Below are 27,266 nucleotides of genomic sequence, written 5' to 3'. Positions count from 1 at the left end.
GGCCAGGTGATGCAAATTTCAAAGCTTTATAAACACCCTGACTCCTCAAACCTTGTCCCAACAATCAGCAGCCATGGGCTCCTCTAAGCAGCTGCCAAGCACTCTGAAAATTAAAACAAATGATGCCCACAATGCAGGAGAAGGCTATAAGAAGATAGCAAAGTGTTTTCAGGTCGCCATTTCCTCAGTTCATAATGTAATTAAGAAATGGCAGTTAACAGGAACGGTGGAAGTCCAGTTGAGTCTGGAAGACCAAGAAAACTTCCCGAGAGAACTGCTCATAGGATTGCTAGAAAGGTGAATCAAAACCCTCATTTGACTGCAAAAGACCTTCAAGGAAGATTTAGCAGACTCTGGAGTGGTGGTGCACTGTTCTACCGTGCAGCGACACCTGCATAAATATGACCTTCATGGAAGAGTCATCAGAAGAAAACCTTTCCTGCGTCCTCACCACAAAATTCAACGTCAGAAGTTTGCAAAGGAACATCTAAACAAGCCTGATGCATTTTGGAAATAAGTCCTGTGGACTGATGAAGTTAAAATAGAACTTTTTGGCCACAATGAGCAAAGGTATGGTTGGAGAAAAAAGGGTGCAGAATTTCATGAAAAGAACACCACTCCAATTATTAAGCACAGGGGTGGATCAATCATGCTTTGGGCTTGTGTTGCAGCCTGTGGCACGGGAAACATTTCAATGGTAGAGGGAAGAATTAATTCAATTAAATACCAGAAAATTCTGGAAGCAAACATCATTGCATCTGTAAAAAAGCTGAAGATGAAAAGAGGATGGCTTCTACAACAGGATAATGATCCTAAACACACTTCAAAATCCACAATAGTCTACCTCAAGAGGCGCAAGCTGAAATTTTTGCCATGGCCCTCACAGTCCTCTGACCTAAATTTCATCGAAGATCTGTGGGTAGACCTCAAAAGTGCAGTGCATGCAAGATGGCCCAAGAATCTCACAGAACTAGAAGCCTTTTCCAAGGAAGAATGAGTGAAAATCCCCCAAACAAGAATTGAAAGACTCTTAGCTGGCTACAGAAAGCATTTACAAGCTGTGATACTTGCCAAACGGTGTGTTACTAAGTACCAACCATGCAGGGTGCCCAAACTTTTGCTTCGGGCCCTTTTCCTTTTTTATTTTGAAACTGTAAAAGATGGAAATAAAAAAGTAATCTTGCTTAAGATGTTAAAGAAATGTGTCATCTTTAACTTTATGCCTTTGGAAATCAGGTCATCTTTTATTTGCTTAGCTATTCACAGAAACAGAAATTTTGACCGGGGTGCCCAAACTCTTTGCGTGCCACTGTATATCAGATGGTTGGACAAGTCTACAATTCAAACTTCTTATGCAAGACACTTCTTAAATACAATTTACCTTCAGCAAAATTAAATCTAATTACAGTACATTAAAATATGGGAACTAAGTAAAATGTATTGTGTACCAATATTTTACAAACTTATAAAATATACAGAAGCAAGATGTATAATAAAATACATATAAAAGGAAGTGTGAAGCCTAGAGTATGTTTAATCACTGCCAAGCTTGAGGAATAAATATTTGCTGGGGTGGGGAGAAGAATCTTAGAGCAAGTTTAAGACTGAGAGGAGGTTGAACACTGAGAGTTTGAAATACATGATAGTAATATTGCGAATGCTGATGGAACGGGTACAGAGACTGGAGAACAAAAGCTTGATTTAAAAGGCTATTGCAGCTTACTGAATTATCAACTTACTTTCAATGTAAATGTTTATATAGTTCAATTTGTTCCCCATGTTTCTTTTTGAACAAAGGAATACTTTCTTATTTCAATAAGGGATGACATGGATGAACTATGTGAAACTAAAAATAGGACAAATTGTGCCTTAAAGGCATCCCTCAGCATTACATATCAGAAAAATAAGTCATTAAATAGAGAATAGACGACCACATGATTGGGACTGAAGAAAGTAATACTGCAGCAAATTCAAGTAAAAGACACTCCAACATACATAAGCTAGAGAACAACATCTGAATAGCTTATTTCAGAAGGCTGAATGCATGGCTGGAAGTAATGTGTGGGAAATGAGAGATTAACTATCACTGAATTTCAGCACTGAGACTAAAGGGCTACACTGCTGGAGCACACTGTCTGAACCAAGAGAACCAACTATCTAACACAATGGATATATGGGAGGCTTGGGTGGAAGTTGGAGGGTGACAAATTCTTTAGTCAGGGCGTTGAAGGTTAAGGGAGAAAGCAGAACAATAGGATTGCGAGGGCTAATAAAGTAGCATTGATGGAATGATGGGCCAAGTGGCCTAATTGTGCTCAAGGGATTTGGCAAAGTGATAAACTAGATTAAAAAACATGGTAATATATTTAAAAAAACACCTACATAAGTCAGCACAATAAGTAAAAAAAAACCTTTGGGATAGGTGGAATCAATTACCAGGTAAAATTTTCATACACATAAATGGATGGAATAAGGAAAAATTAGCAGATTATTGAGAATAGCTCAGCAGTAAGAGTACATTGCAGTGGCCATTTCAGAAATTTGACCAAAATGTTGCAATTGAGCTAAATATCCCAGATTATAAAATCTTCAGTTATCAGAGAAATTGACAATGAAGCAAAAACACTGTAACAATGGAAAGGAAGATTGGGGAGATGGAAAAATTAGAAATGAATTGAGGAATAGCTAAGAATTCAAGATTCTTGTGGCAACTGCCTGCATATCTCCTGACAAAACACTTAATAGGTTAATTTGTAAATAACAAAACACAATTCCACTAGCTGTAACAGATCCCACCTCAAACCACATGTTCCCATCTCCACGCCTTTCCTCCTTCCACAGGGACCACTCTCTGCAAGACTCCTTGTTCCACTCATCCATCCCCAAACATCCTTCTCTGACGCTAACTAATGTATGTTCCCAGCACACCATAGGAGGTGCACCACTTGTTCCTGCACCTCCCACCCCCCAATCACAATCCAGGGTCCTAAATAGATCTTCCAGGTGAATCTAAGGCTACATCCACACTACACCGGATAAATCCGTAACTGAAGCTTTTTCTCTTCGTTTTGACCCTCCGTCCACATTAAAACAGCGTTTTCGTCCCCCAAAAACAGAGATTTTGAGAAACGCTCTCCAGAGTGTGTAATTTTGAAAACACCAGATTGGCCGGAGCAGTGTGGATGGGGTAACTGGAGAAATCTAAAAACGCTGCCATGACGTGCCGGAACAGATGGTGACAGCAGCGCGCCATTTCATTGTTTTCTTGAATGCAACCCAACAATTTCAGAACAGATGGCAACAAGACTAAAGCCAGAAGAGTTAGAAATGTACTTACCAAATACTTTGACCCATAACTTACTGAATAAATAAGTATACTCACTTTGCCCTGTTTTCTGTCCTTGCTCATATGAAGGTGGTTTACCTATTTATACAAGTACTTCCCTGACAATAGATGTGTAACAGCCTAATATAACATTGTATGGAAATACAAGATAATACTGATGCAGACATGTTTTATTCATTTAACAAGGGGCTTTATTAATGCAACAGAGTTAGTCAGTTTTTCAATGTTCCTCGTCAGCCGGGTCAATCTATACGTGAACTCGCTGACGGTTGCCTTCATACACTCCAGTATTTGTTTTTTTTTTTAGTTTTAAGTCCTCCTGCGCGAGACCCAACAGCTGTCCGTTGTTTCAAGTTTTTCTAGTCTGTAACTAAACCAACATGCACCAAGTCTTTCACGGCGAGATTCGACACCAAACATGTCGCTTGTTTTTGGTAGATGTGTCCTGCGCATGCACAGTAGGAGGAGATTCGCTGAAATATCCGTTCTAATATGGACAGAGATATTTTTTAAATGCTTAATGTGGATGCCTATCGTTTTTACGCAAAACCAGCGTTTTCAAAATTATCCGGTCTAGTGTCGACATTGCTGAAGATTCACATGCACCTCTTCTAACTTAGTCTACTGCACCTGGTGGCCCCAACATAGCCTCTTCGACAGCAGATTACGCAAGCAACATGTGGAACACCTGCACTCTGCCCATAATGGCCATCCTGAGCTATCGGTTGCATGACATTTCAACTCCCCATCCAAAAATTGACCTGTTCACCCTGATGTTAAGCACAAACTAGAAGTCTACCACCTCTTATTCCACCTGACAGTAGCCGATAACCAAATAACATCAACAGTAAGTTTTCCATTTTCAGGTCATGCTAACCTCCTGTATTGCCACATTAACCCCCACAATTTTTTCCCTCTTTCCATATGCACCCCCACACCACATTACCTATTTTCAGATCCCTCTCCTTTCTATCCACTCAAACACCAACATATTTTCACCCACTGTATCCCCTCCAATACTTAGCTAAATCTTCTTTTTATCTATTCCTTATTGGCTCTTATTATCAAGTTCATACACATTGTCTTTGTGCTCCTCCAGCCTCCATCTCCATTTTCATCCTTTCCCACCTGGCTCCATCTGCCTCTTCTCTTTACTACCCCCACCACCCACACCCTTTGTCTGCTTCCATCTATCACTTACCCACCCTGTTGCTACTTAATATTTTATGTTTTATTTTGGTCAATTAACTTCAACAGTGAATTTCACAAACACATTTTGATGACTTCAAAATTGTCAACTTTGGGGCCAAAAAATGCACTGCAAGGAGAGTGGGAAATTTGGAATAATTTCACTACAGTTTTCAACTAACGCTGGGGGATTGTTAGGGAAAACGATCTATTTCTCAGTGGCAAACTTTGCAGTAAACATGCAAGATGGGGTAATATATTCCAGAATATAGCATCATATACCAGAAAAAGCCTCAAAAACATTTATGTCTTGCCAATTAAGGAGCATTTCAAACATCTTCCAAACAATGAAAAATAAGCAAGTTATTCCAGCAAGATTTTCACAATTTAAGAAATGTAAAGGCACAAGAAAAAAAATCTGAGATATGCCCATTTCTGTGAGATTCTTTTTGTAACTAGATGGAGATCACAGATAAAGACCTTTAAATCTTACTGAAGAATATTGCAATGTGATTATGTTTCAAATAATAGTAAAAAAAATGCAGATTTCTATGATAGAAATTTCAAATCAAATTGTTTAACTACCAAACATGATGAACCACTCATCCTTGCATAATGAAATGTATGCAATACTAAAACAAGCAACAGACCTGTCATAGAATAGATGAAATAGAGATTGTGAGGACTCTGGTTATTAAAATAATAAGTTCATTGATGTTAATGCAGATATTGCCATGAAGTCTATGCTCATCTTCCTGAAGAAAGAGTATGGCAAGATCCTGCAAGTTAGCATTTTGTCGGGAGGCTCCTACTGGGATTAGCTTTCACTGCTTTTTCCTCATTGAGGTTCAAATACCTGGAGAACAACTTCTGTCATAAATTCACAACTTCATCTCCATGTCTTGAAAGAGCAGCACATGTCAGGGGACACCTGAGGCATTTTAATCATGACCACCATCGTGAAAGGAGACAAGTCTAATTGTGTTAACTGCAGAGAGCTATCCTTGCTGCCTTAAAAAACAAAAAGTCATTTCCAAAGACCTCCTAAACTGTCTCCACATACTGGGCGAAGAACTTCCCAAATTCTACTGTTAATTTTATTCATCTAAAGGCACAATGGACATACCATGCATCAACTCTAACAGAAATACAGGAAGCATGATTATTGATGTTGGATGTAAGTATATTTCTCACATTTACTACTCACAGGAATTCACCTCCATCTTGAATCCGCTGCTTGATTGCTTACAAGCTGTGATCTCGTCCAATGTGAGCCAACAAATGAAATTTCAAAACAGACAGGTGAAAACAAACTACAACATTGCCCCAATGAATGCTGCACTTCACTTCAAGCAAGCCTCACAGTACAATGTACAAAACAAACATGAAACTGCTCAACCCATGATGTCTCCATTCGGGTCAAAATCACCCCAACCTCAGTAATTGAGCTAAAAAAATAATAATACACTAATAAGGTCCGCTAAACAGCCATTAGTCAATGTGGAACACTTCTATGATCTTGTTTTTATTGCACTGGAATACAAGTTAATGAAACATTTATTTTAAATTTCATGGTTTGCTACATGTGGGAAACACTCTTACTTTTGATCCTACTTCCAGAGAATAACATGCTTTCACTTCAGTTCTGTAGGTTGAGGTGCCTGATTAAGTTAATGTGGGATCTGCTTAAGTCATGAATTTACAAGAGCCAAGCACCTAGACACCAATGAGCTCTCTGACAGTGTCTGCAAAATCCTCCAGATCAACTGGCAGCAAAGCATACAAACATCAACATCCTCTCCAAAGCCAATACTGCCAGCTTTGAAGTTTAATTATACTCAGTCAGTTCCCATGGGCAGTCTACCTCAGTAACATACGCAAAACCAACATCCTTCAAGTTACTCCATGCCAAGAGGAAACCAAGTGGGCAGAGTAAGTGATCCAAGACTGCTTATATTGCTTCCCCACTTAGTCAGAAGCATTTAGGATTGGTCCTAAGAACTTCAGTTTCATTCATTGTAAGCACAGAAAAGACAAGTGTAAATTGTGAAAGAGCATGCAGCCCTCCAACCTGTATACCTGGACTATCAAAAGAACCTAATGGCATTTCAAGACTCTAAGTCAAAGTAAAATTTATTATCAGAATACATACATATCATCATGTATGTGTGCATACTTAGCAATTCTATGGAACAGTCACTGTATACAGGATCAATGGACACACTGTGCAAATGCAGATATAAGTAGCAATAAATAATGAGCATGAAATAACAAGATAAAAGAGCCCTTAAATGAGTGTAGCTATCCCCTTTTGTACAAGGGCCTGATGGTTGAGGGACAGTAACTGTTCTTAAACCTGCTGGTGTGAGTCTCGAGGCACTTGTACCTTCTACCTGATGGCAGCAGTAAGAAAAGTGCATAGTCTGGGTGGTGAGGATCTTTGATAATAGATGCTACTTTCCTTTGACAGTGTTTCTTGTAGATGTGCTCAATGTTTGGAAGGGTTTTACCCATGATGTGCTGGCCCAAATCCATTACCTTCTGTAGGATTTTCCACTCAAAGCATTGGTGTTCTCATACCAGGCTGTAATGCAGCCAGTCAGCACACTTTACACCACACATCTATAGAATTTTGCCAAGGTTTTTGATGACATGCTGAAGCTCTGCAGACTCCAGCGGAAGTCGAGGCGCTGTCATGCTTTCTTCGCAATTATATTTATATGATGTGTCCAGGACAGGTCCTCTGAAATAATGACACCCAGAAATTTAAAGATACTGATCCTCTCCACTTCTGATCCTCTGACGATTTCTGGCTCCTGGACCTCTGGTTTCCCGCTCCTGAAGTCTACAATAGTTCCTGGGTCTTATTGATATTGAGTGAGAGGTTGTTGTATACCTGGACATTTGGGCACCACTCTGCCCAAATCTCCCTCCTGTACACAGATTCATCACCATCTTTAATATAGCCAAAACAGTGCTGTCATCAACAAACTTGCATATGGCCTTGGAGCTGTACTTAGTCACACAGTTATAGGTGTAAAGCATGTTGAGTAGCAGGTTAAGTCCAGTCCCTGCAGTGTACCTGTGCTGATGAAGACTGTGGAGATGTTTTTGCAAATCCGAACTGACTGAGGTCTACAAGTGAGAAAATCTGGGATCCAATTGCACAAGAGGGTATTGAGGCCCACGTCTTGGAGTTTATTGCTTAGTTTTGAGGGGGTGATGGTGTTAAATGACAAGCTATAATTGATAAAGAGCATCCTGATGTATGCATCTTTGCTGTCCAGATATTCCAGGGTTGTGTGAAGACCATGGAGATAGGATCTGCTGTAGACCTGTTACTCTGGTAGGTGAGTTGGAGCTGATCCAAGTTGCCATTCAGCCTCTCAAAACACTTCATCACTATGGATGCAAGTGCCACTGGGCAATAATCATTTCGACAGGTTACCGGTACAGTTGAAGCCTGCTTGAAGAAGGTGGGTACCATACACTGCCAGTGAGAGGTTGAAGTCACCCGAGTATATACCAGCCAGGTGGTCAGCACAGGTCTTCAAAACTTGGTCAGGTACTCTGTCCAGACTGGATGTTTTCTTTGGATTTAGTCTCTTGAAGGCAGCCCACACATCATCTTCAGATATTGAGACTAAACGATCATCGGGAGACATGAGGGTGTGTGATGGTTCCTCCCCATCCTGGAGATCAAAGTGAGCATAGAAGGCATTGAACTCATCTGGAAGCAAAGCTCTGCTATCCCCTATTTGCAGGATTTAGCTTTGTAGGAGGTTATGGCATTCAAACCCAGCCACAGCTGTCGTGCATCCCTTATTGATTCCAATCTGGTCTGGAATCTCCACCACCCAAGAGATGGCTTTCCAAAGATCAGACCTGCACCTCTTATAAAATTCCTGATCTCTAGACCTGAATGTCTCTGATCTAACTCTCAGCAGGTTCTGGATTTCATTGTTCATCCAGGGCTTCTGAGTGAGGCAAACCCTGAACAATGTCGTGGGGCACACTCATCCATAGCTGTTTTAATAAAGTCTGTAATGACCCTGGTGTAGTCATTCAGGACCTCAAATGAGTTCTTGAACACCGTCCAGTCCACTGACTCAAGGCAATCCTGTAACTGTTCCTCCACCACCCAACCACCTCTTAGTTGTCTTGATCTCTGGAGCCTTGCTTTTGAGGGCAATGATCCAACTTGCCAAAATGTGGTTTTGGGAATGAATGACGTATGGATATTTGCCCCATGGCCCTCATCAGCAAATTAAAACTTGCAGTACCGGAGTAGAAACAGGTCATCCTTGACTTTGAAAAGCTAGTGCAAGAATAAAATTCTCCTCACAGGCTGTAAATCAAAGAAGAAATTTTACTTCTCAAACATTTTACTGTACAAAAATAAAAATGTTTAAAGTTGTAGAATGTTTTAAAACTGCACAAAGTATTGAAACAAAATGTAAGAGGAAACTTGTTTAAATTTCCTTAACTATTGGAGGGTGGAGCAATAAGCATGGTTCAGGATGCTTGAAGTGTACAATGCCTAATTTCACAGTAAAAATTGTTCTCAAACATGCTCTTTAAATAACTGCTATTTGACAATCACGCTGGAGATGTCAGCAGAAAAGCATACCTATATCCACCTATGATACCGTAATTTGATTACAGTACACTATATTTGTACTTTACATTTTATAAGTTTTATGTAAGGTATAAAAACAATCAGCATCATAGACTTGTTCTGGTGCTAGATTTTTGTGATTAGCAGATGCTTCAAAAATTTAATTCCGTGCCTTTTCTTAAATTTCTGCAACCGGTCTGCTGAATATTCACAATTATCTTCAATTTTCAGTTCGCCTTGATAGATCTTTGCTTGTTTCATGATCAGCAGACTGTTATGTAGCACATGTTCACTCTGATGCTGCTGAATCCACTCTTTCAATACATCTTTTTCTTTTTTTCATTAAACTTCTGTTTATTACATATGCGAGGGCATTTCTCAGAACTATCTATGATGCACAGAAATCTCCACATTGCCTGGGAACCTTCCCAGCACTCTGAGGAATTTTTCATTTGTAATGTCATGTCACTGCTGAAAAACAATTTGGATTTTGGAATTTAGGATAAGGAGTACTCAACCTGTATAAAGCATTGGTCAGACCACAATGGAATATGGTGATCAGTTCAGGAGGGACATACTGGCATAGAAGAGGGTCCAAGGGAGGTTTACAAGAATAATCCTGGGAATGAAAGGGTTAACTTGTGTACTCACTGAAGTGTAGAAGAATGAGGGGATTTTCAATTAAACCTATCAAATATTGAAAGGCCGAGATATAGTGGATATGGAGAAGATGCTTCATACTATAGTGGGAAAGTCTAGGACCATAGAGCACAACCTCAGAAGAGAAGGATGTCCCTTTAGAACAGAGATGAGGAGCAAGTTCGTTAGCAAGAAGGTGGTGAATCCATAGAATTCATTTCCACAAACTGCTGTGGAGGCTAAGTCATTGGATATCAGTCTTTAAAGCGAAGGTTGATAAGCTTTTGATTAGTCTGGATGTCAAAGATTATGGAGAGAAGGCATGAGGATGGGATCAAAAGGGATCATAAATCACCCATGATGGAACAGACTCAATGGGCCGAATGCCTTAATTCTCCTCCTATGTCTTATGGTCTTCAATAGTACAGTTTTTCCTAATAAAAATAAATGGCTCCCAAACTGAGAGTGCTTTGGAAGATAATTAGGGCAATTGCTCAAGGGCAGAAATGATCTGAAACATTGTTCTCATTACTGTTCCAAAAGACAGGGCAGGTCCATTATTAGACATACTGGGGGGGGGGGGGTGGAAATTACAGGTAAAGAACAAAGAATTGAAATACCATTATTTAAGTATTTTCTTTACGTCAGATCTATTTCATTGTTCAACCATCAGGATAGGTTTCCTACCATTGCACTAAGAGTTCAGTCATCTTTTTATTTTCAACTGAACCTTAAGATTACTAAACACTAAAGAAAAGCTTGGAGCTCTAATGCAATTTCAGAAAGCATATTTCATCACCCAATATCCTATAAAAGGGAATTAGATTTCATATACCCTAAACAACAAATACACACCCTGGGCAGAAAATTTGTGATTAAGAAAAAGGAAGTGTTATTCCACAAACAATCCAGTCTGTTTCTCTACAAATTGCCCATTTCCCATTCCTATTATAAAATTTTCCAAAGGAGAATGTTCAGTTCAGTTCAAAATGTTCAGTTTCTCTCTAATAACATAGAGAACATATTTTCCTAATTGATGTGTATAGATACCGGGTACCAATGTACAGCCTGGTCCTCTGCCTTCCAACATCGTTATTCCAATGAAAACTATAGCCATCATTTCTGTGAAAAGCAAATTTGATGACAATTGTTAATACTGTGTATATCATTCAACAACTTAGAGTTTGCCCATCAATTTTGAATCTTCACTAATCATGTCAGCACCATGAGAACAACTGCTCCTCCTCAACCTTAATTTTATGTAATTTATATATTAATAATGACATTCTCCACAGAAAATTAGAACTGCTAGTTTATAACTTTGTAATGAAAGAATTTATGTTCCTGCTTTTCTATTTAACCTCTAGGAAGAGAATCAAAACCGAAGTCTCATTGAGGCAGATAGTAAATTGTTCACAAATTTCTTTTTGAAAAGATATTTCAATAATTCCTCCTCACTAAAGTTAGGCAGCTGACTGTTCAATAATGCATTGCAAAGGGAATCCTTGTGCATCTGGATCCTTGGTTTCCTCACTTACAGACTCCCATTAATTTGGATTTGCAACATCTCCTCCACAATCACCATCAGCACAGGTATACCACAAGACTGTGTGCTTAGGCCCCTGCTCAACACACTTTATACTTATAAAGTCACACACAAGAGAAAATCTGCAGATGCTGGAAATCCAAGCAACACACGCAAAATGCTGGAGGAACTCAGCAGACCAGGCAGCATCTATGGAAAAAAAGTACAGTCAATATTTTGGGCTGAGTCTCTTTGGCAGGACGGAGGAAAGAAAAGATGAGGAGTAGATTTAAAAAGGTGGGGGGGGGGGTGGAGAAGAGAGAAACACAAGGTGATAGGTGAAACCTGGAGGGGGTGGGATGAAGTAAGAAGCTGGGAAGTTGATTGGTGAAAGAGGTACAGGGCTAGAGAAGGTAGAGTCTGATAGGTGAGGATAGAAGCCCATGGAGGAAAGAAAAGGGAGGAGCACCACCAGAGGGAGTTAATGACAGGCAAGGAGAAAAGGTGAGAGGTAAAAGGGGATGGGGAATGGTAAAGGGGTGGGGGGGGGTGAAGGGGGTGGCGACATTACTGGAAGTTTGAGAAATTGATGTTCATGCCATCAGATTGGAAGATAACCAGATGGTATTCTGCTTGCAAGGATAAGTGTCAGGAGGGAGATCAGTGGGGAAGGACAAATGGACAAGGGAATTGCATAGAGAGCGATCCCTGTGGAAAGCAGAAAGTGTGGGGGGGGGGGGGGGGAAGATGTGTTTGCAAGTGGAACAAGTGCTACACCTGCACCTACACCACCTCCCTCACTACCATTCAGGGCCCCAAACAGTTCTTCCAGGTGAGACAACACTTCACCTGTGAGTCTGCTGGGGTCATGTACTGTGTCTAGTGCTCCTGGTGTGATATCTGACATAGATTGGAAGACTATTTTGGCGAGCACCTACGCTCCGTCTGTCAGAAGAAGCAAGATTTCCCAGAGGCCACTCATTTTAATTCCACTTCCCAATCCCATTCTGATATGTCAATCCATGGCCTCCTCTACTGTTGTAACAAGGCCATACTCAGGTTGGAGGAACAACTCCTTATTTTCTATCTAGGTGGCCTTCAACCTGATGGCATGAGCATCGATTTCTTGAACTTCCAGTAATGGGCCCCCCCACCCTCTCCTTCATCAGTCCCTATTCCCTTTTCCCTCTCACCTCATCTCCTTGCCTGCCTGTCACCTCCCTCTGGTACTCCTCTCCCTCTTTCTTTCTTCCATTGCCTTCTTTCCTCACCTATTAGTCTCCACCTTCTCCAGTCCTGTATCTCTTTCACCAACTTCCCAGCTATTTACTTCATCCCTCCCCCTTCAGGTTTCACCTATCACCTCATGTTTCCCTCTTCCCTCCCCCATCTTTTTTAAATTTACTCATCTTTTTCTTTCCAGTCCTGCCAAAGGGTCTTGGCCCAAAACTTTGACTGTACTTTTCTTCCCCACAGATGCTGCTTAGCCTGCTGCGTTCTTCCAGCATTTTGTGTGTTATAGAGGCCAAGTACAGCTCCAATGCTATATCTAAGTTTGCTAATGACACCACATAAGCCAAATCAAAGGTGGTGATGTATCAGCATACAGGAGGGAGATTAAAATCTGTCTGAGTGGCACCACAACAACAACCATTCACCCAATACCAGCAGAACCGAAGAACTGATCATTGACTACATACGGAGGAAACCAAAGGTTCATAAGAGAGTCCTCATCAAGGATCAGAGGTACAGAGGGTCAGTAACCTTAAATTCTTTGGTGTTATCATTTCAGAGGATCTGTCCTGGGACCAGCACATAAGGGTCATTACAAAGATAACAGTGCAGCCCCTCATCGTTCTTCACAGTTTGTGAAGATTCAGCATCTCATCTGAAACTCTGGCAAACTTCTATACACAGTGGAGAGTATATTGACTGGTTGTAGCATGACCTAGTATGGAAACACCATTGCCCTGGAATAGAAAATCCTGCAAAAGTAGTGAATACAGCAGTCCAGCACAAGAAAAGCCCTCCCTACCATTGAGCACATCTCCAAGGAGCGCTGCCACAAGAAAGCAGTATCCATCATCTAGGCCAGGCTCTCTTCTCGCTGCTACCATGGGAAAAGGGGTATAGGAGCCTCAAGTCCCACGTCACCTGGTTCAAGAGTAGTCATTATCTTAAAACCATCAAGCTTCTGAACCAGTGTAGACAACTTCACTCACCTCAACATTGAACAAATTCTGCTACCTATGGACTCACTTTCAAGGAGTCTATAACTCCTGTTCTCAATAATTATTTTTTTGTATTTGCACAGTTTGCCTTATTTTACACATTGGCTGTTTGTCTTTGTGTATAGTTTTTCATTGATTCTAATATGTTTCTTCGTATCTACTGATAAGCCTGTAATAAAATGAATTTCAAGGTGGTAAATGGTGACATAGGTACTTTAATAATAAATTTATTTTGAACTTTGAATCCTACTAGTTGCAAAATGCTTCAAAACACCTGAAAGTTTTCTTGGTAGGATTCAATGCTTATTTAACCTAGTGAAACAAGCAGTAACAATTGTGTACAACAGTGAACACAAACAAGGGCCATGTTTAAACATTTTATAACCTTATAAATCTGAAGATCAAATATTAGCTTCAATTGTCTTTAAGTATTTCCTACTTGTGAGATAAGTTGTTGCTCTTAGGCAGGCCAAGTCTCTTTCACTATCTTCCAGTGATTCAAACAAACTTATAACAATTAGTCTAAATTAGAGATGAAAATTGACAGAAACAGTCATTTAAAGACAAATGACAGCCCTTCAAGCCCAAGAGGGATGGATCAACAAGAAACACAATGTTGAATGATTTCAGATGCTAGATTTCAGTTATTTTAAAAGCTCTAGCAGGTGTGTTTTTAAACCTAAAAATATTTTTCCTCTCTGATGCATTCGATATTTGCATTAAAGCCTGAGAGCCATTATGATTTATTTCCATAACTTCAGTGGAAATACAATTCAAACTTTGTCACAATTTTCACTAAAATCTCCAGCTTTCTGAACAAACTGGATGTGCAGCAGTTACTTATTATTGATAAGACATGCTTGGTCCCCATAAGTACCAACTTGGGGTATTCACTTCTATAAACAGAGCAATTTAGGTGCTCAGTCTATAATGCATTGTAAGACAGTCCAACTACATTTTGCAAGTGTTCAGTTTCAGTATATAATGATTATAACTTCTATATTCCTTCAGTTCAGCTTAAAGATACAAAGTGCTCTAATTAGTTTCTTTTAATAGTTATCACAAAAAGTATTTTGTTGTACGATTTCCACAATGATCAATTCTTATGACAACTATTTTTCCAATAACTTTGAAAGATTTCAATGCAAGCCATACAGACTGACCACTAATATAGCACATTATTCACCACACACTCTTCAAAAGTTTCTTAAATTATTAAACAAGACTAAATGTCCATTTCAATTATTCTTTCTAGTAATATCCTCAGTTTAATTTCAATACAAATTTCAATAGTAGTTTGACCATGAATATTCTTAAATGTTTTACCATACGACTTGCAAATTGTTCACAAGACACTCCTCAAACATTATGCTTTAGCATGGGTAAATTGACTCTAATCAATTTACAAAGGTAATGTCACAATACTCTACAGGTCAAATTCCATATAGTCCAATAAAACAATTCAACTCATCCACCAAGAACTACGTCGCATATTGCATTTGTAGCTTTGCTCCACCCACTAATCTAGCACTATGTGCATTAATTTTTTGCTTACCATATCTTTCCAATGCCCCATGTGTGTAAAGGAAAAATAAGCTACACATACTCAAGCTTTCATAAACAGAAGTCAACATTCAAATTTTTTTGTCTTTAATTTTCATTCATTATGTGCCATGTCATATGACATGGGTGATCAGAGTCTTTGATCATGATTGTTTTTGGTAAATTTTTCTACAGAAGTGGTTTGTCATTGCCTTCTTCTGGGCAGTGTCTTTACAAGACGGGTGACCCCAGCCATTATCAATACTCTTCAGAGACTGTTTACCAGGTGTCAGTGGTCACATAACAAGGACTTGGGATATGCCTCAGCTGCTCATACAACCATCCACACCTTGCCAAAGGGTGACCTGCAAGCTAGCAGAGGGAAGGAATACCTTACACCTCCTTTAGTAGGGACTCATCCACCCTACCACCAAAGTCTTTAATATATAATCAAAAGCAATATCTGACTTTTTAATATGACTTCTATTTTCACTTCTCTGATTTGACAAAAATCTCAACCATGGAAGTGTACAGCAATACCACATTGCTAGCTTTGCAACATCTTGCTTAAAATCAATACGGTCTTGTAGTTTTATATTTCTATATCAACATGTATTTGTGAACTAAAAGTAGCTTCTGGGCTTCCTGATCTCTTCATTTGCTAAGCTTTAACCCAACAAACTCAATATGGAAATGAATTATTCACACCAGGAACAGTGTGAGGATCTCTATCCATAGGTCAAGTGCTGGAAAATATTAGCATTGAAAGATTTTTGATTGATAGCATGTACTCAGTAGGTTAACTGGTTCATTTCTGTGCTATATGACTAGTTTGTCTCGAGTTTGGCAATATCATTGATGGCAGAGAATGCAAACACTGCTGTCAAGAGCTGAAGACATTCAATGAAGGGATTTAATTGTCTCTGTTCATTAGTTTCTAGAATTCTGATTTCTGCTGCACCAGCATTCAGTCAAGGATAGCATTACAAGTTGTCAATATTCACAACAAATCACAAAAAGTCTCATTTGAAACAAACTGGGGCAAAAAACCCTCCAGAATCATTGTCTACCAATCACAACTCTCTCAAACACAGTTAAGAAAGCTAATCATTCCTCCCTGAAAGAAACAAATGTGATTCAAAATCATCGCATGCACATAGAAACATACAGTAAAATGCATTGTTTGCATCCAAAGATGTCCTGAGGGCAGCTCCAGTGTCGCAATACTTTCCAGCGGCAACGTAGCATGTTCCACAATAACAACACAACACAGAACACCAGTACAACAAAACAAGACAGCAACAGGAAAACAAACCAGTTTCCTACCTGCCCGTCCACCACCCCCTCTCTCTCTCTAACCACACACACACACACACACACACACCCCCCCACCCCCAAACCCAGGACAAGCTGCCTCTGGGCCTCCAGTTCTCGAGCTCTGTACTCCCAGACATCAGGGCTCCAACCTTCCTCAGGTCTCTGGTCTGGACTCAGCCTTTACCTCCGGATTCGCCAAGCTCTGAACTTCAACTATGTCCTTGACCCCAAGACTTAACAATGATAGGTTTGATCTTTGGACTCTGAACAACCTAACCTTCAGGATCATCAACCTTCAACCACAGAGCACCTCAGACCTTGACTTCTGCACTTGCACAGACCTCCAATCCTGGTGGCAGGGGGTTGTAGGAGGGTTACCAGCTCTCAGGACTCCTGTCTGCACAGATCTCCAACTCGGTATTTGGCGACCTGAGAATCAATCGTCTCCTCAGCGCCTATTGATCTGACCCAATTTCCAGATTGCTGACTTTGGACTGTAGAACATACCAACCTAGACTCCAAGACAGGTTCCTGCTCCTGATTCTTTATCCTCACTCATCCATCGTAAATCCTAACCTGACTCCTAACAATCTACACTGTTCCCCTAAACCGGGGGTCGGCAACCCGTGGCTCCGGAGCCACATGTGGCTCTTTTACGTCTGTGCTGCGGCTCCCTGTTGCTTTGGGAAATAATTGGTCAGTATTTAATTAAAATGTATTTTATGTTAGTTTGTTAGTTTTTGAAATGTAATTCTAAATTTGAAGATTATGGTGATCTTGTACAATCTAAATAAGATGTTGTGGCGACCCATTTCCTGACACATCCGAACCGGCTCACAATTAGCCAGCGTTCAGGCTAAGGGAGATAGCCTACGGGGGTTTGTGAGTACGTGTCTTTTGCAGCATCCGCGCCCATGGGTGGCGGGATGAGGGAGGCTTAAAAGCAAGGCTGTTTAGTTTGAATAAAGCTATCTTTGACTGCAGTTTACTGACTGCATGTAGCACACCGCTACAACGTGTTTTTATTGCTGGCTGTCCAGAGGGGAGGTGCTGAAACGCTTTGTCGCGTGTCTGGAAGAAGTGAAAACTTTCCTGGGCAGCAAAGGGCTCACCTTTCCTGAGCTGGAACAGCCAGAGTGGCTGGAAAAGCTACACTTCATGGTAGACATGACAGCGCACCTGAACACGCTGAACACAGCTCTTCAGGGCTAAGGACGTACAGCCCTGCATATGTTGGAGGATGTTTTGGCATTCGAGCGCAAGTTGACAGTGCTTGCCAGAGATTTACAGAAAGGCACATTGTCTCACTTCCCCAATTTGAGAGAGTTCAAACAAGGCCACGACATGATAAATTCGGAGTATTTACATTCTGCAATCATCGCAATGCAAACATCGTTTGGGAAATGCTTCTGTGAGTTCAGAGAGGAAAAAAACACATTATCCTTCATGGTCACTCCCCTAAGCATCGATCCATCCCTACTGAATACGACTGCATTGTCAGGTGTGACTCAACCTGACCAAGTATGATAAATATTTTAATTGCCTATTATTTTACGTATATTCATATGTTTTCATTGTTCAGTGAAATAGTCCTTTTATTTTTCAGGTTGACAGCTGGCTGACGTTATTTTTGGTTTGCTGCTGGCTGTAAATTTAAGTTTGGCGTTTTTCATAAATACAAGAAGGACTCAAATAGACGTTGAGTATTTTACTTAAAAGTAACCTTCAACCCAACGTCTTTTTTTCGGAGTTCAAAATGTTTTTGTGGCATGCAGAAATGTAATTTCGTTTTCTCTGCAGGAATTCATCAATTTCATAAATGCAACACATTATAGTTTGTTTATACATAGCATAAAGGCAAAACAAAACGTTGTATGCAGTGTTATTTCATTTTAAATGTCAAACGGGTTTTGCGGCTCCCAGTGTTTTCTTTTCTGTGGGAAACGGGTCCAAGTGGCTCTTTCAGTGGTAAAGGTTGCTGACCCCTGCCCTAAACCATCCTGACGAACCTGGAAGAAAACACAAGGAAATCTGCAAATGCTGGACATTCAAGCAACACACACAAAATGCTGGTGGAACGCAGCAGGCCAGGATGTTTCAGGCTGAGATCCTTCATCAGGACAAACTGAAAGTGAAGATAGTAAGAGATTTGAAAGTAGGAGGGGGAGGGGAAAATGCAAAATGATAGAAGACCGGAGGGGGTGGGGTGAAGCTGAAAGGTGATTGGCAAAGGGGATACAGAGCTGGAGAAGGGAAAGGATCTTGAGACAGGAGGCCTCAGGCGAAAGAAAGGGGGGGGGGAAGCACCAGAGCAAGATGGAGAACAAGCAGAGTGATGGGCAGAAAGAGAAGAAAAAAAAAAGGAGAGGTAAAAACTAAATATATCAGGGATGGGGTAAGAAGGGGAGGAGGGGTATTAATGGAAGTTAGAGAAGTCAATGTTCATGCCATCAGATTGAAGGCTACCCAACCGGTATATAAGGTATTGTTCCTCCAACCTGAGTGTGGCTTCATCTTGGAATTAAAATGTGTGGCCACTGGGAGATCTTGCTTTCTCTGGCGAACTGAACGTAGGCGTTCAGCGGAACAGTCTCCCAGTCTGTGTCGGGTCCCACCAATATATAAAAGGCCACACTGGGAGCACCAGAAGCAGTATACCACACCAGCCGACTCACAGGTGAAGTGTCGCCTCACCTGGAAGGACTGTCTGGGGCCCTGAATGGTGGTAAGGGAGGAAGTGTAAGGGCAGGTGTAGCACTTGTTCCGCTTACAAGGATAAGTGCCAGGAGGGAGATCGGTGGGAAGGGATGGGGGGACGAATAGACAAGGGAGCCCCTTAAATAGCTCTAAGTACTTTTGATTATTACAAAAGGCAGCAAAAGTGTTATTTAACAAAACAGCTCAAAGATTTCTGACAGTTACATGTTACATCCTACACAAAAGGTTTTGAAGTTTATCACCAGTAACAAATCACAACCTCACCCACATTACTCAAGTTTAAACAACTGTCTACTAGATTCTCACATGGGATTAGCACTGATGGCTCAAACTTCCTGGAAGCAAATCAAAACAAACCAGTGATGTTGACCAAGCATTCAGATGATGTAGTCTTTTTTAAATTTGTGCAATTTAGAGATTCAGAACAGCAATCAACCCAAATTAAAGTACACAATTCAAAAGCAAATGCAAAGCAAGTTCTAGAATTCTTTCCACAAACACTTCTCTTTCAACTTTGTCAATTTCTCTTAACAACTTTGGTTCTACAATATTAATCTCTATTAGCATGGAACAGATGTCAGATGAGGATGCAGTAGAGAACAATGAAGGAAATAAGAGCAGTTCATGCCAAATGAACAAAATAATCAGACCTCGAATGTAGATGTGGAAGGCATCAACAATAGGTTTACAAATGACATGAAGATTGGTAATGTTAACAGCACAGAGGCAAGGCTTAGGCTACATTTCTTGCTGAAATGGGTGAGAAATGGCAGATGGAGTTTAATCCAGATAAAGATGAGGGGAAGCAATTTGGGAATAAGGGTTTAGGATGTGCAACAGGAATAAATGTTAAGAACATGGGGAATATCAAGGAACAGAGTGTTTCTGGTGTACAAACTCAAAACTTTTGAAGGTGCTAGCAAGGGGGGAATAATATGGTTAAAATGGCTCGTGACATACTGCCCCTTATTTAATTAGATATTAAAACAAGAGCAAAGAGATTGTGCTCCAATTTTATGAAACAATGGTCAGACCTGAGCTAGAGTACTGTGCAGTTCTGATCACTATATCATAAGAAGAATGGGATAGCATTAAAAAGGATGTGGAACAGATTCACCAGGAGGTCACTTGAGATAGAGCATTTCAATTACAAGAAGATTCTTGGTATGATTTCACCCAAGATTAAGAGGGGACATAATTATGAAGATTCAGAGGGGACATATTTTATATAAAATTCTGAGGGGAATAGAAAAGGCAGGCAGCAGCAAACTTTTCCCCAGAAGTAGATAAAACTATAGGTCACAGTGTTAGAGATATAAAAGGATATGAGAGGAAGCTTTCTCACCCAGAGAATGACAAATACCTAGAATACACTGTCGGAGAAAATGATGGAAGCAAAGGCATTGTTAGTATTTAAGAAGTTTCTAGCTCAGAATTTTATTACTTAGAAGGTATAGAAGGCCACAGACAAAGTACTAGAAGATGGCATTAATACAGATGAGTGACAACTGGTCAATGTGGACAATGTGATCCAAATAGCCTGTATCTATGCTGTCTGAATCTTTGAAGTAGCTGGACCAATAATACCCATCGATCATGAACCATAAAAATGTGAGCCTCCTGGTTTCATCCAACATCGTTGCTGATTTCACACATTATCCAAGGCATACGATAAAATTACTCAATTGCCCCAGAACTAGAGGAAAAACCAACTAGGACTCCTACTCAGTACTGGCGAGTGGCTCCATCTGATTAAATAAACATATATGAAAAATAGGTATCAATGAAATTAAGCACAGCTAAGATCTCTCTCCCCCCCCCCCCCCCCACCAAAAGCACAGGACGATTAGCTAAATATTTTCAATTCACAAAAGCATTTTTTCTCGAAACCAATAAAACTGAAAACATAACTTGCCTTTGAACAAGTACCAGTGACATAAGACCACAAGACACAGGAGAAGAATTGGGCCATTCGGCCCATCAAGTCTGCTCTGCCATTTCATCATGGCTGATCCATTTCCCTCTCAACCTCATCCTCGTGCCTACTCCACGTAACTTTTTACACCGACTGATCAAAAACCTTTCAACTTCCGTCTTAAATACACCCAATGACCTGGCCTCCACAGCCGCATGTGGCAATGAATTCCACAGACACACCACCCTCTGGCAAAAGAAATCCCCCCTCATCTCCATTCTAAATGGATGCCTCTCCATTCTGAGGCTGTGCCCTGTAGTCTTCGACTACCCCACCATAGGAACAATCCTCTTCACATCCACTCCATCTAGGCCTTTCAACATTCGATAGGTTTCAATGAGGTCTTCCCTGCCTTCCCCGCCACTCTTCTAAATTGCAGTGAGATAATTCCCAGAGCCATTAATCACTCCACATGATAAGCTTTTCATTCCCGGAACCTCCCCTGAGCCCTCCTCAATGCCAGCATATCCTTTCTTAAATAAGGGGCCCAAAACTGCTCACAATACTCCAAGTGAGGCCTCACCCGTGCCTTATAAAGCCTCAGCATTACATCCTTGCTCTTATATTCTTGTACTCTTGAAATGAATGTTAACATTAAATTTGCCTTCCTTACCACTGACTCAACCTTTAGGAAATTCTGCAGGAGGATTCCCTAATCCCTTTGCACCTCAGATTTTTGAATTTTTTCCCCCATTCAGAAAATAGTCCCATGCTTTTATTACTTCTACAAAACTGCACGACCATACATTTCTCAACACTGTATTCCATCTGCCACTTCGACCATTCTCCTAGTCCAGGGGTCGGCAACGTTTACCACTGAAAGAGCCAATATGGACCCATTTCCCACAGAAAAGAAAACACTGGGAGCCACAAAACCCGTTTGACATTTAAAATGAAATAACACTGCATACAACGGTTTTTTTTGCCTTTATGCTATGCATAAACAAACTATAATGTGTTGCATTTATGAAATTGATGAACTCCTGCAGAGAAAACAAAATTACATTTCTGCATGCAACAAAAACATTTTGAACTCCAAAAAAAAAGACGTTGGGTTGAAGGTTACTCCATAGGTAGCCTACCTTGGATCGAAGAATTAAAAGAAAGCGCGCACTGGCGGGTGTCAGGCATTGGCAGTGGTGATGTATATTAATAGCGATAAAAAAACACGTTGTAGCGGTGTGCTACACGCAGCGCTAAAATAATGACACTGCAGTCAAAGATAACTTTATTCGAACTAAACAGCCTTGCTTTAAAGCCTCCCTCAACCTGTCCCCGTGGGCGCGGATGCTCCAAAAGACACATACTCACAAACCCCCATAGGTTATCTCCCTTAGCCGGAACGGTGGCTAATTGTGAGCCGGTTCGGATGTGCCAGGAAATGGGGTCTCCACAACATTTTATTTAGATTGTACAAGTCACCATGATCTTCAAATTTCGAATTACATTTCAAAAACTAACAAACCACGGGGAGCCGCAGCACAGAGGTGAAAGAGACGCATGCGGCTCCGGAGCCGCGGGTTGCCGACCCCTGTCCTAGTCTGTCTAGGTCCTTCTACAGCATCCCTGCTTCCTCACCACCTATCCTTGTACTGCCTGCAAACTTGGCCATAAAACCATCAATTCAGTCATCCAAATCCTTGACATACAATGTAGAAAGAAGCGGTCCCAACACTGACCCCTGTGGAACACCACTAGTCACTGACAGCCAATCAGAAAAATCTCCCTTTATTCCCACTCTTTGCCTCCTGCCAATCAGCCAATGTTCTATCCATGTAAGCATCTTTCCTGTAATACCATGGGCTCTTATCTTGTTAAGCAACCTCATGTGTGGCGTATTGTCAAAGGCCTTCTGAAAATTCAGATACACAACATCCACAGATTCTGTTTTGTCTATCCTGCTTGCTATTTCATCAAAGAAATCCATCAGGTTTGTCAGACAAGATTTTCCCTTGAGGAAATGATGACGACTTTGGCCTATTTTATCATGTGCCTCCAAGTACCTCAAAACCACATTCTTAACACTGAGTCCAACATCTTTCCAACCACTTGGTCAGGTTAACTGGCCTATAATTTCCCTTCTTTTGTCCCTCTCACTTCTTGAAGAGTGGAGTAAAATTTGCAATTTACCAGTCCTCTGGAACCATTCCAAAATCTAGTGATTTTTGAAAGATCTTTACTAATATACCCCTCCAAATTTCAGAACTTTCAAAAAACTAGGCAATGACAGAGATCTAGAAAATTATAAGGCTAACAGGAAGGAGCTTAAGAATGAAATTAGGAGTGCCAGAAGGGTCACGAGAAGGCCTTGGCGGAGATTATTAAGGAAAACCCCAAGGCATTCTACAAGTATGTGAAGAGCAAGAGGATAAGATGTGAGAGAATAGGACCAATCAAGTGTGACAGTGGAAAAGTATGTATTGAACCAGAGATTCTTAATGAATACTTTGCTTCAGTATTCACTATGGAAAAGGACCTTAGCAATTGTAGGGATGATTTTCAGTGGAGGGTTGCAGATGTTGTTCCCTTATTTAAGTAACGGAGTAGAAATAGCTCAGGAACTTATAGACCAGTTAGTATTACTTCAGTGGTTGGTAAGTTGGTGGACAAGATCTTGAGAAGCAAGATATATGATCATTTGGAGAAGCACAGTATGATTAAGAATAGTCAGCATGGCTTTGTCAAAGCCCATGAGCCTGATTGAATTTTTTGAGGGTGTGACTAAACACATTGATGAAGATAGAGCAGTAGGTGTAGTGTATATGGACTTCAGCAAGGCATTTGATAATGAACCCCATGCAAGGCTTATTGAGAAAGTAAGGAGGCATGGGAACCAAGGGAAGATTGCTTTGTGGATCCAGAATTGGCTTGCCCACAGAAGGCAAAGAGTGGCTGTAGATGGGTCATATTCTGTATGGAGGTTGGTGACCAGTAGTGTGCCTCAGGAAGCTGTTCTGGGACCCCTTCTCTTCATGATTTTTATAAATGACCTGGATGAGGAAGTGGAGGGATGGGTTAGTAAATTTGCTGATGACACAAAGGTTGGGGTGTTGTGGATAGAATGGAAGGCTGTCAGAGGTTACAGCGGGACATCAATAGAATGTAAAACTGGGCTGAGAAGTGGCAGATGGAGTTCAACCCAGACAAATGTGAAGTGGTTCATTCTGGTAGGTCAAGTATGATGGCAGAATTAATAGTAAGGCTCTTAGCAGTGTGGAGGATCAGAAAGATTTTGGGGTCCTTCTCCATAGGACACTCAAAGCTGCTGGGCAGGTTGACTCTGTGGTTAAGAAGGCATATGGGGCATTGGCCTTCATCAACCATGGGTTTGAGTTCAAGAGCCAAGAAGTAACGTTACAGCTGTATGGAACCCTGGTCAGACACCACTTGGAGTACTGTGCTCAGTTTTGGTCACCTCACTATAGGAAGGATATGAAAACCATAGAAAGGGTGCAGAGGAGATTTACAAGGATGTTGCCTGGATTGTGGAGCATGTCTTACGAGAATAGGTTGAGTGAACTTGGCCTTTTCTCCTTGGAATGACGGAGGATAAGAGGTGACCTGATATAGGTGTATAAGATGATGAGAGGCATTGATCGTGTGGATAGTCAGAGGCTTTTTCCAAGGGCTGAAATGGCTAACATGAGAGGGCACAGTTTTAAGGTGCTTGGAAATAGGTACAGAGGTAAGATTTTTTTTTATATAAACGCAGAGAGTGGTGAGTGCATGGAATGGGCTGCTGGCGACTGTGGTGGAGGCAGATACAATAGGATCTTTTAAGAGGCTCCTGGATATGGAGCTTAGAAAAATAGAAGGTCATGTGTAACCCCCAGGTAATTTCTAAAGTAAGTACAGGTTCAGCAGAGCATTGTGTGCTGAAGGGCCTGTATGGTGCTGTAGGTTTTCTATGTTTCTAACCATGGGGTGCATCTGGTCCAGGTAATGGATCTACCTTCAAACCTTTCAGTTTCCCAAGCAGCTTCTCCATTGTAATAGCATCTGCATTCACTTCTGCCTCACTGACACTCTCAAACTTCCAGCATACTATTAGTGTGGATTATGATCCGTCTCCCAATCTGAGACCCATCTACTTCTGCAGCAGACTTTAGTGGATAAACGGAAGGTAAATATTACTTTTAGCAATTTTGTCCATCTTGCCACAATTTAGCTATAAACTTGAGATTCATTCTGCCATTAAGGTAGGGGCATTTTTCAAAATATGCATTTGGAATGCTAATAAAGGCTTACAAACAACCAGCTGTTATACAATGTACCAAATTCAGACAAATTCTTCCCTCCAAGCCACTTCACACAAAACCACACAGAAGCATGTGACTACCAGAATAGATATGATCAAACTTGTGTGGCAACAAGATGATCAGTATGTCTGCAAAGAAAATTAAACGTCATAATCTGTGCCACCACTCTAAGTCAAATTTGAACCAGAACCACTTCTCAATCATCACAGCCTTACAATACATTCTGATTTATCCCCATTACCCTCATTATTAAGTATTAATATTTGATCTTGTGTTTCAAGAGCCAAGGCTGTCGCACAAAACACTTTGTATAAAATCATATAACTTGCCATTCAATGCAAGGAAGACTGTCCTGGTTCTCCAAAATAGCCACTGGTTAGTTCCACTCCCTATGGCCCTGAAAATGTTTAATTTCCATTTGAATCCACCTCCCTCACACTTCCAAAATCGTTAAACCCTTAAAGCTTTTTTTACCTATAAAGAAAAAACTTGCAATCCACCCCTCCCCCCAAAAACATACGAGGGGTATAGAGGAGCCTCAAGACCCACACCACCAGGTTCAGGAACAGTTATTAACCTTCAGCCATTAGGTTCTTGAACCAAATGGGATAACTTCACTCACTCCATCACTGAACTGTTCCCAAACCCAAGGATTCTTCATCTCATTTTCTTGATATTTATTGTTTATTATTCTTTTTTCTTCTTTCTTTTTGTATTTGCACAGATTGTTGTTTTTGTGCATTCGTTGTTTGCCCATCCCGTTGGGTGCAGTCTATCATTGATTCCGCTGTGTTTCTTGTATTTACTGTGAATGCCCACGAGAAAATGACACAAGTACTTTAATAATAAATGTACTTTGAACTTTGAAACATATATGGAAGGAGCTTAGGGTGATCAGATATCACACAAATGCTTTGGGTCTTGTGAATATAAAACATAAATCCCGCATGCAGGTATCTTTTAGAGAACAGTTTGGGAAAACTTGAAACACATTCAGCTAATTGTAGCAATACCGATCAACTTTTCCTGTTAAAATTGAGGGCGCGATCTATCGTAGAATTAATGACACGTTTATTACAGCAATATTTGTATCATTGTAGGACACAAAACACCCTTGTTAGGAATGCAATCGAAAGCAACGTAGCAAAATTTTAATCCCTGTTATCTTAACCAAAGGATATCGCCAACAGCATGAATTACCTGCAGTGTATTAAGTTTTACTTCACTTACTTGTAAATCTTTTCTTGTATTTTCCTCCTTTATCCAGGTCCTCAGACCATCCCCATCCTTTTACTATTAGTGCGTGTTTGAAACACAAACATCCTTAAATCGCTCATAATGGTTAGAAATTTTCATTTAGTCACTTGGACTTTATCACATGCATCCCTCCACCTCCTAGTACCTCTATTAAGTTCTCACCTCAGTTTCAGGTTTGCCATGAACTCTGACATATTGATCGTATCCATCAGAACAAAGTCTGCTTTGCCGAACTCCAAGCTCTCTTGCTCCGCCATGGTTCTTCTATCTGTCGGCACACAGCCGGACGGGCAAAGGGGAGAGAGTGAAAGAGACTTTCTTTACCCTGGACAGCCGCTCTGCTCCTTGGACTTTAAAGTCCCCTCACAGGTTTCCCAAAACTCCACGTAGTCTTTTTCCCCCTTCCTTCTCACAATATAAAATAACAAAACTAGAACGTTCGCCAAAAAAAAAATCCCGTCCCCACCGATTTCCGTTCCTCTCTTCTTGCAGATTCCTTCCTCGGGCGAACTCTCCAGAGCCGCACCTCACCTGAGCTAGACGAAACGTCACACGCGCACACGACACTGGCGGTTGGGCGGACCAGCGCGCGCGCTCACGTTTGGAAGGGAGCGCGCGCGCCCTCACGATCCTGGCTGCTGAGATGGGCAG

At 40.9% G+C, this 27,266-nt stretch overlaps 1 protein-coding gene across 1 annotated transcript in view; it reads right to left on the bottom strand.

The window, feature by feature from the left end:
- The window catches only part of myo1d (myosin 1D), a 567,195-nt gene extending 540,039 nt beyond the window's left edge, over window positions 1–27,156 (bottom strand). The window contains exon 1 of the mRNA XM_059955714.1: window positions 26,778–27,156. Coding sequence (XP_059811697.1) covers window positions 26,778–26,872 — 95 coding nt within the window. The 5' untranslated portion in view covers window positions 26,873–27,156. The remainder of the gene's footprint in view (window positions 1–26,777) is intronic.
- Window positions 27,157–27,266: the final 110 nt, after the last annotated feature.

Source organism: Hypanus sabinus, chromosome X1 (assembly GCF_030144855.1).
Source record: "Hypanus sabinus isolate sHypSab1 chromosome X1, sHypSab1.hap1, whole genome shotgun sequence".
In the NCBI taxonomy this organism is placed as follows: domain Eukaryota; kingdom Metazoa; phylum Chordata; class Chondrichthyes; order Myliobatiformes; family Dasyatidae; genus Hypanus; species Hypanus sabinus.
Note: the sequence above shows the minus strand (reverse complement) of the source record. Positions and strands in the feature narration are given on the sequence as shown.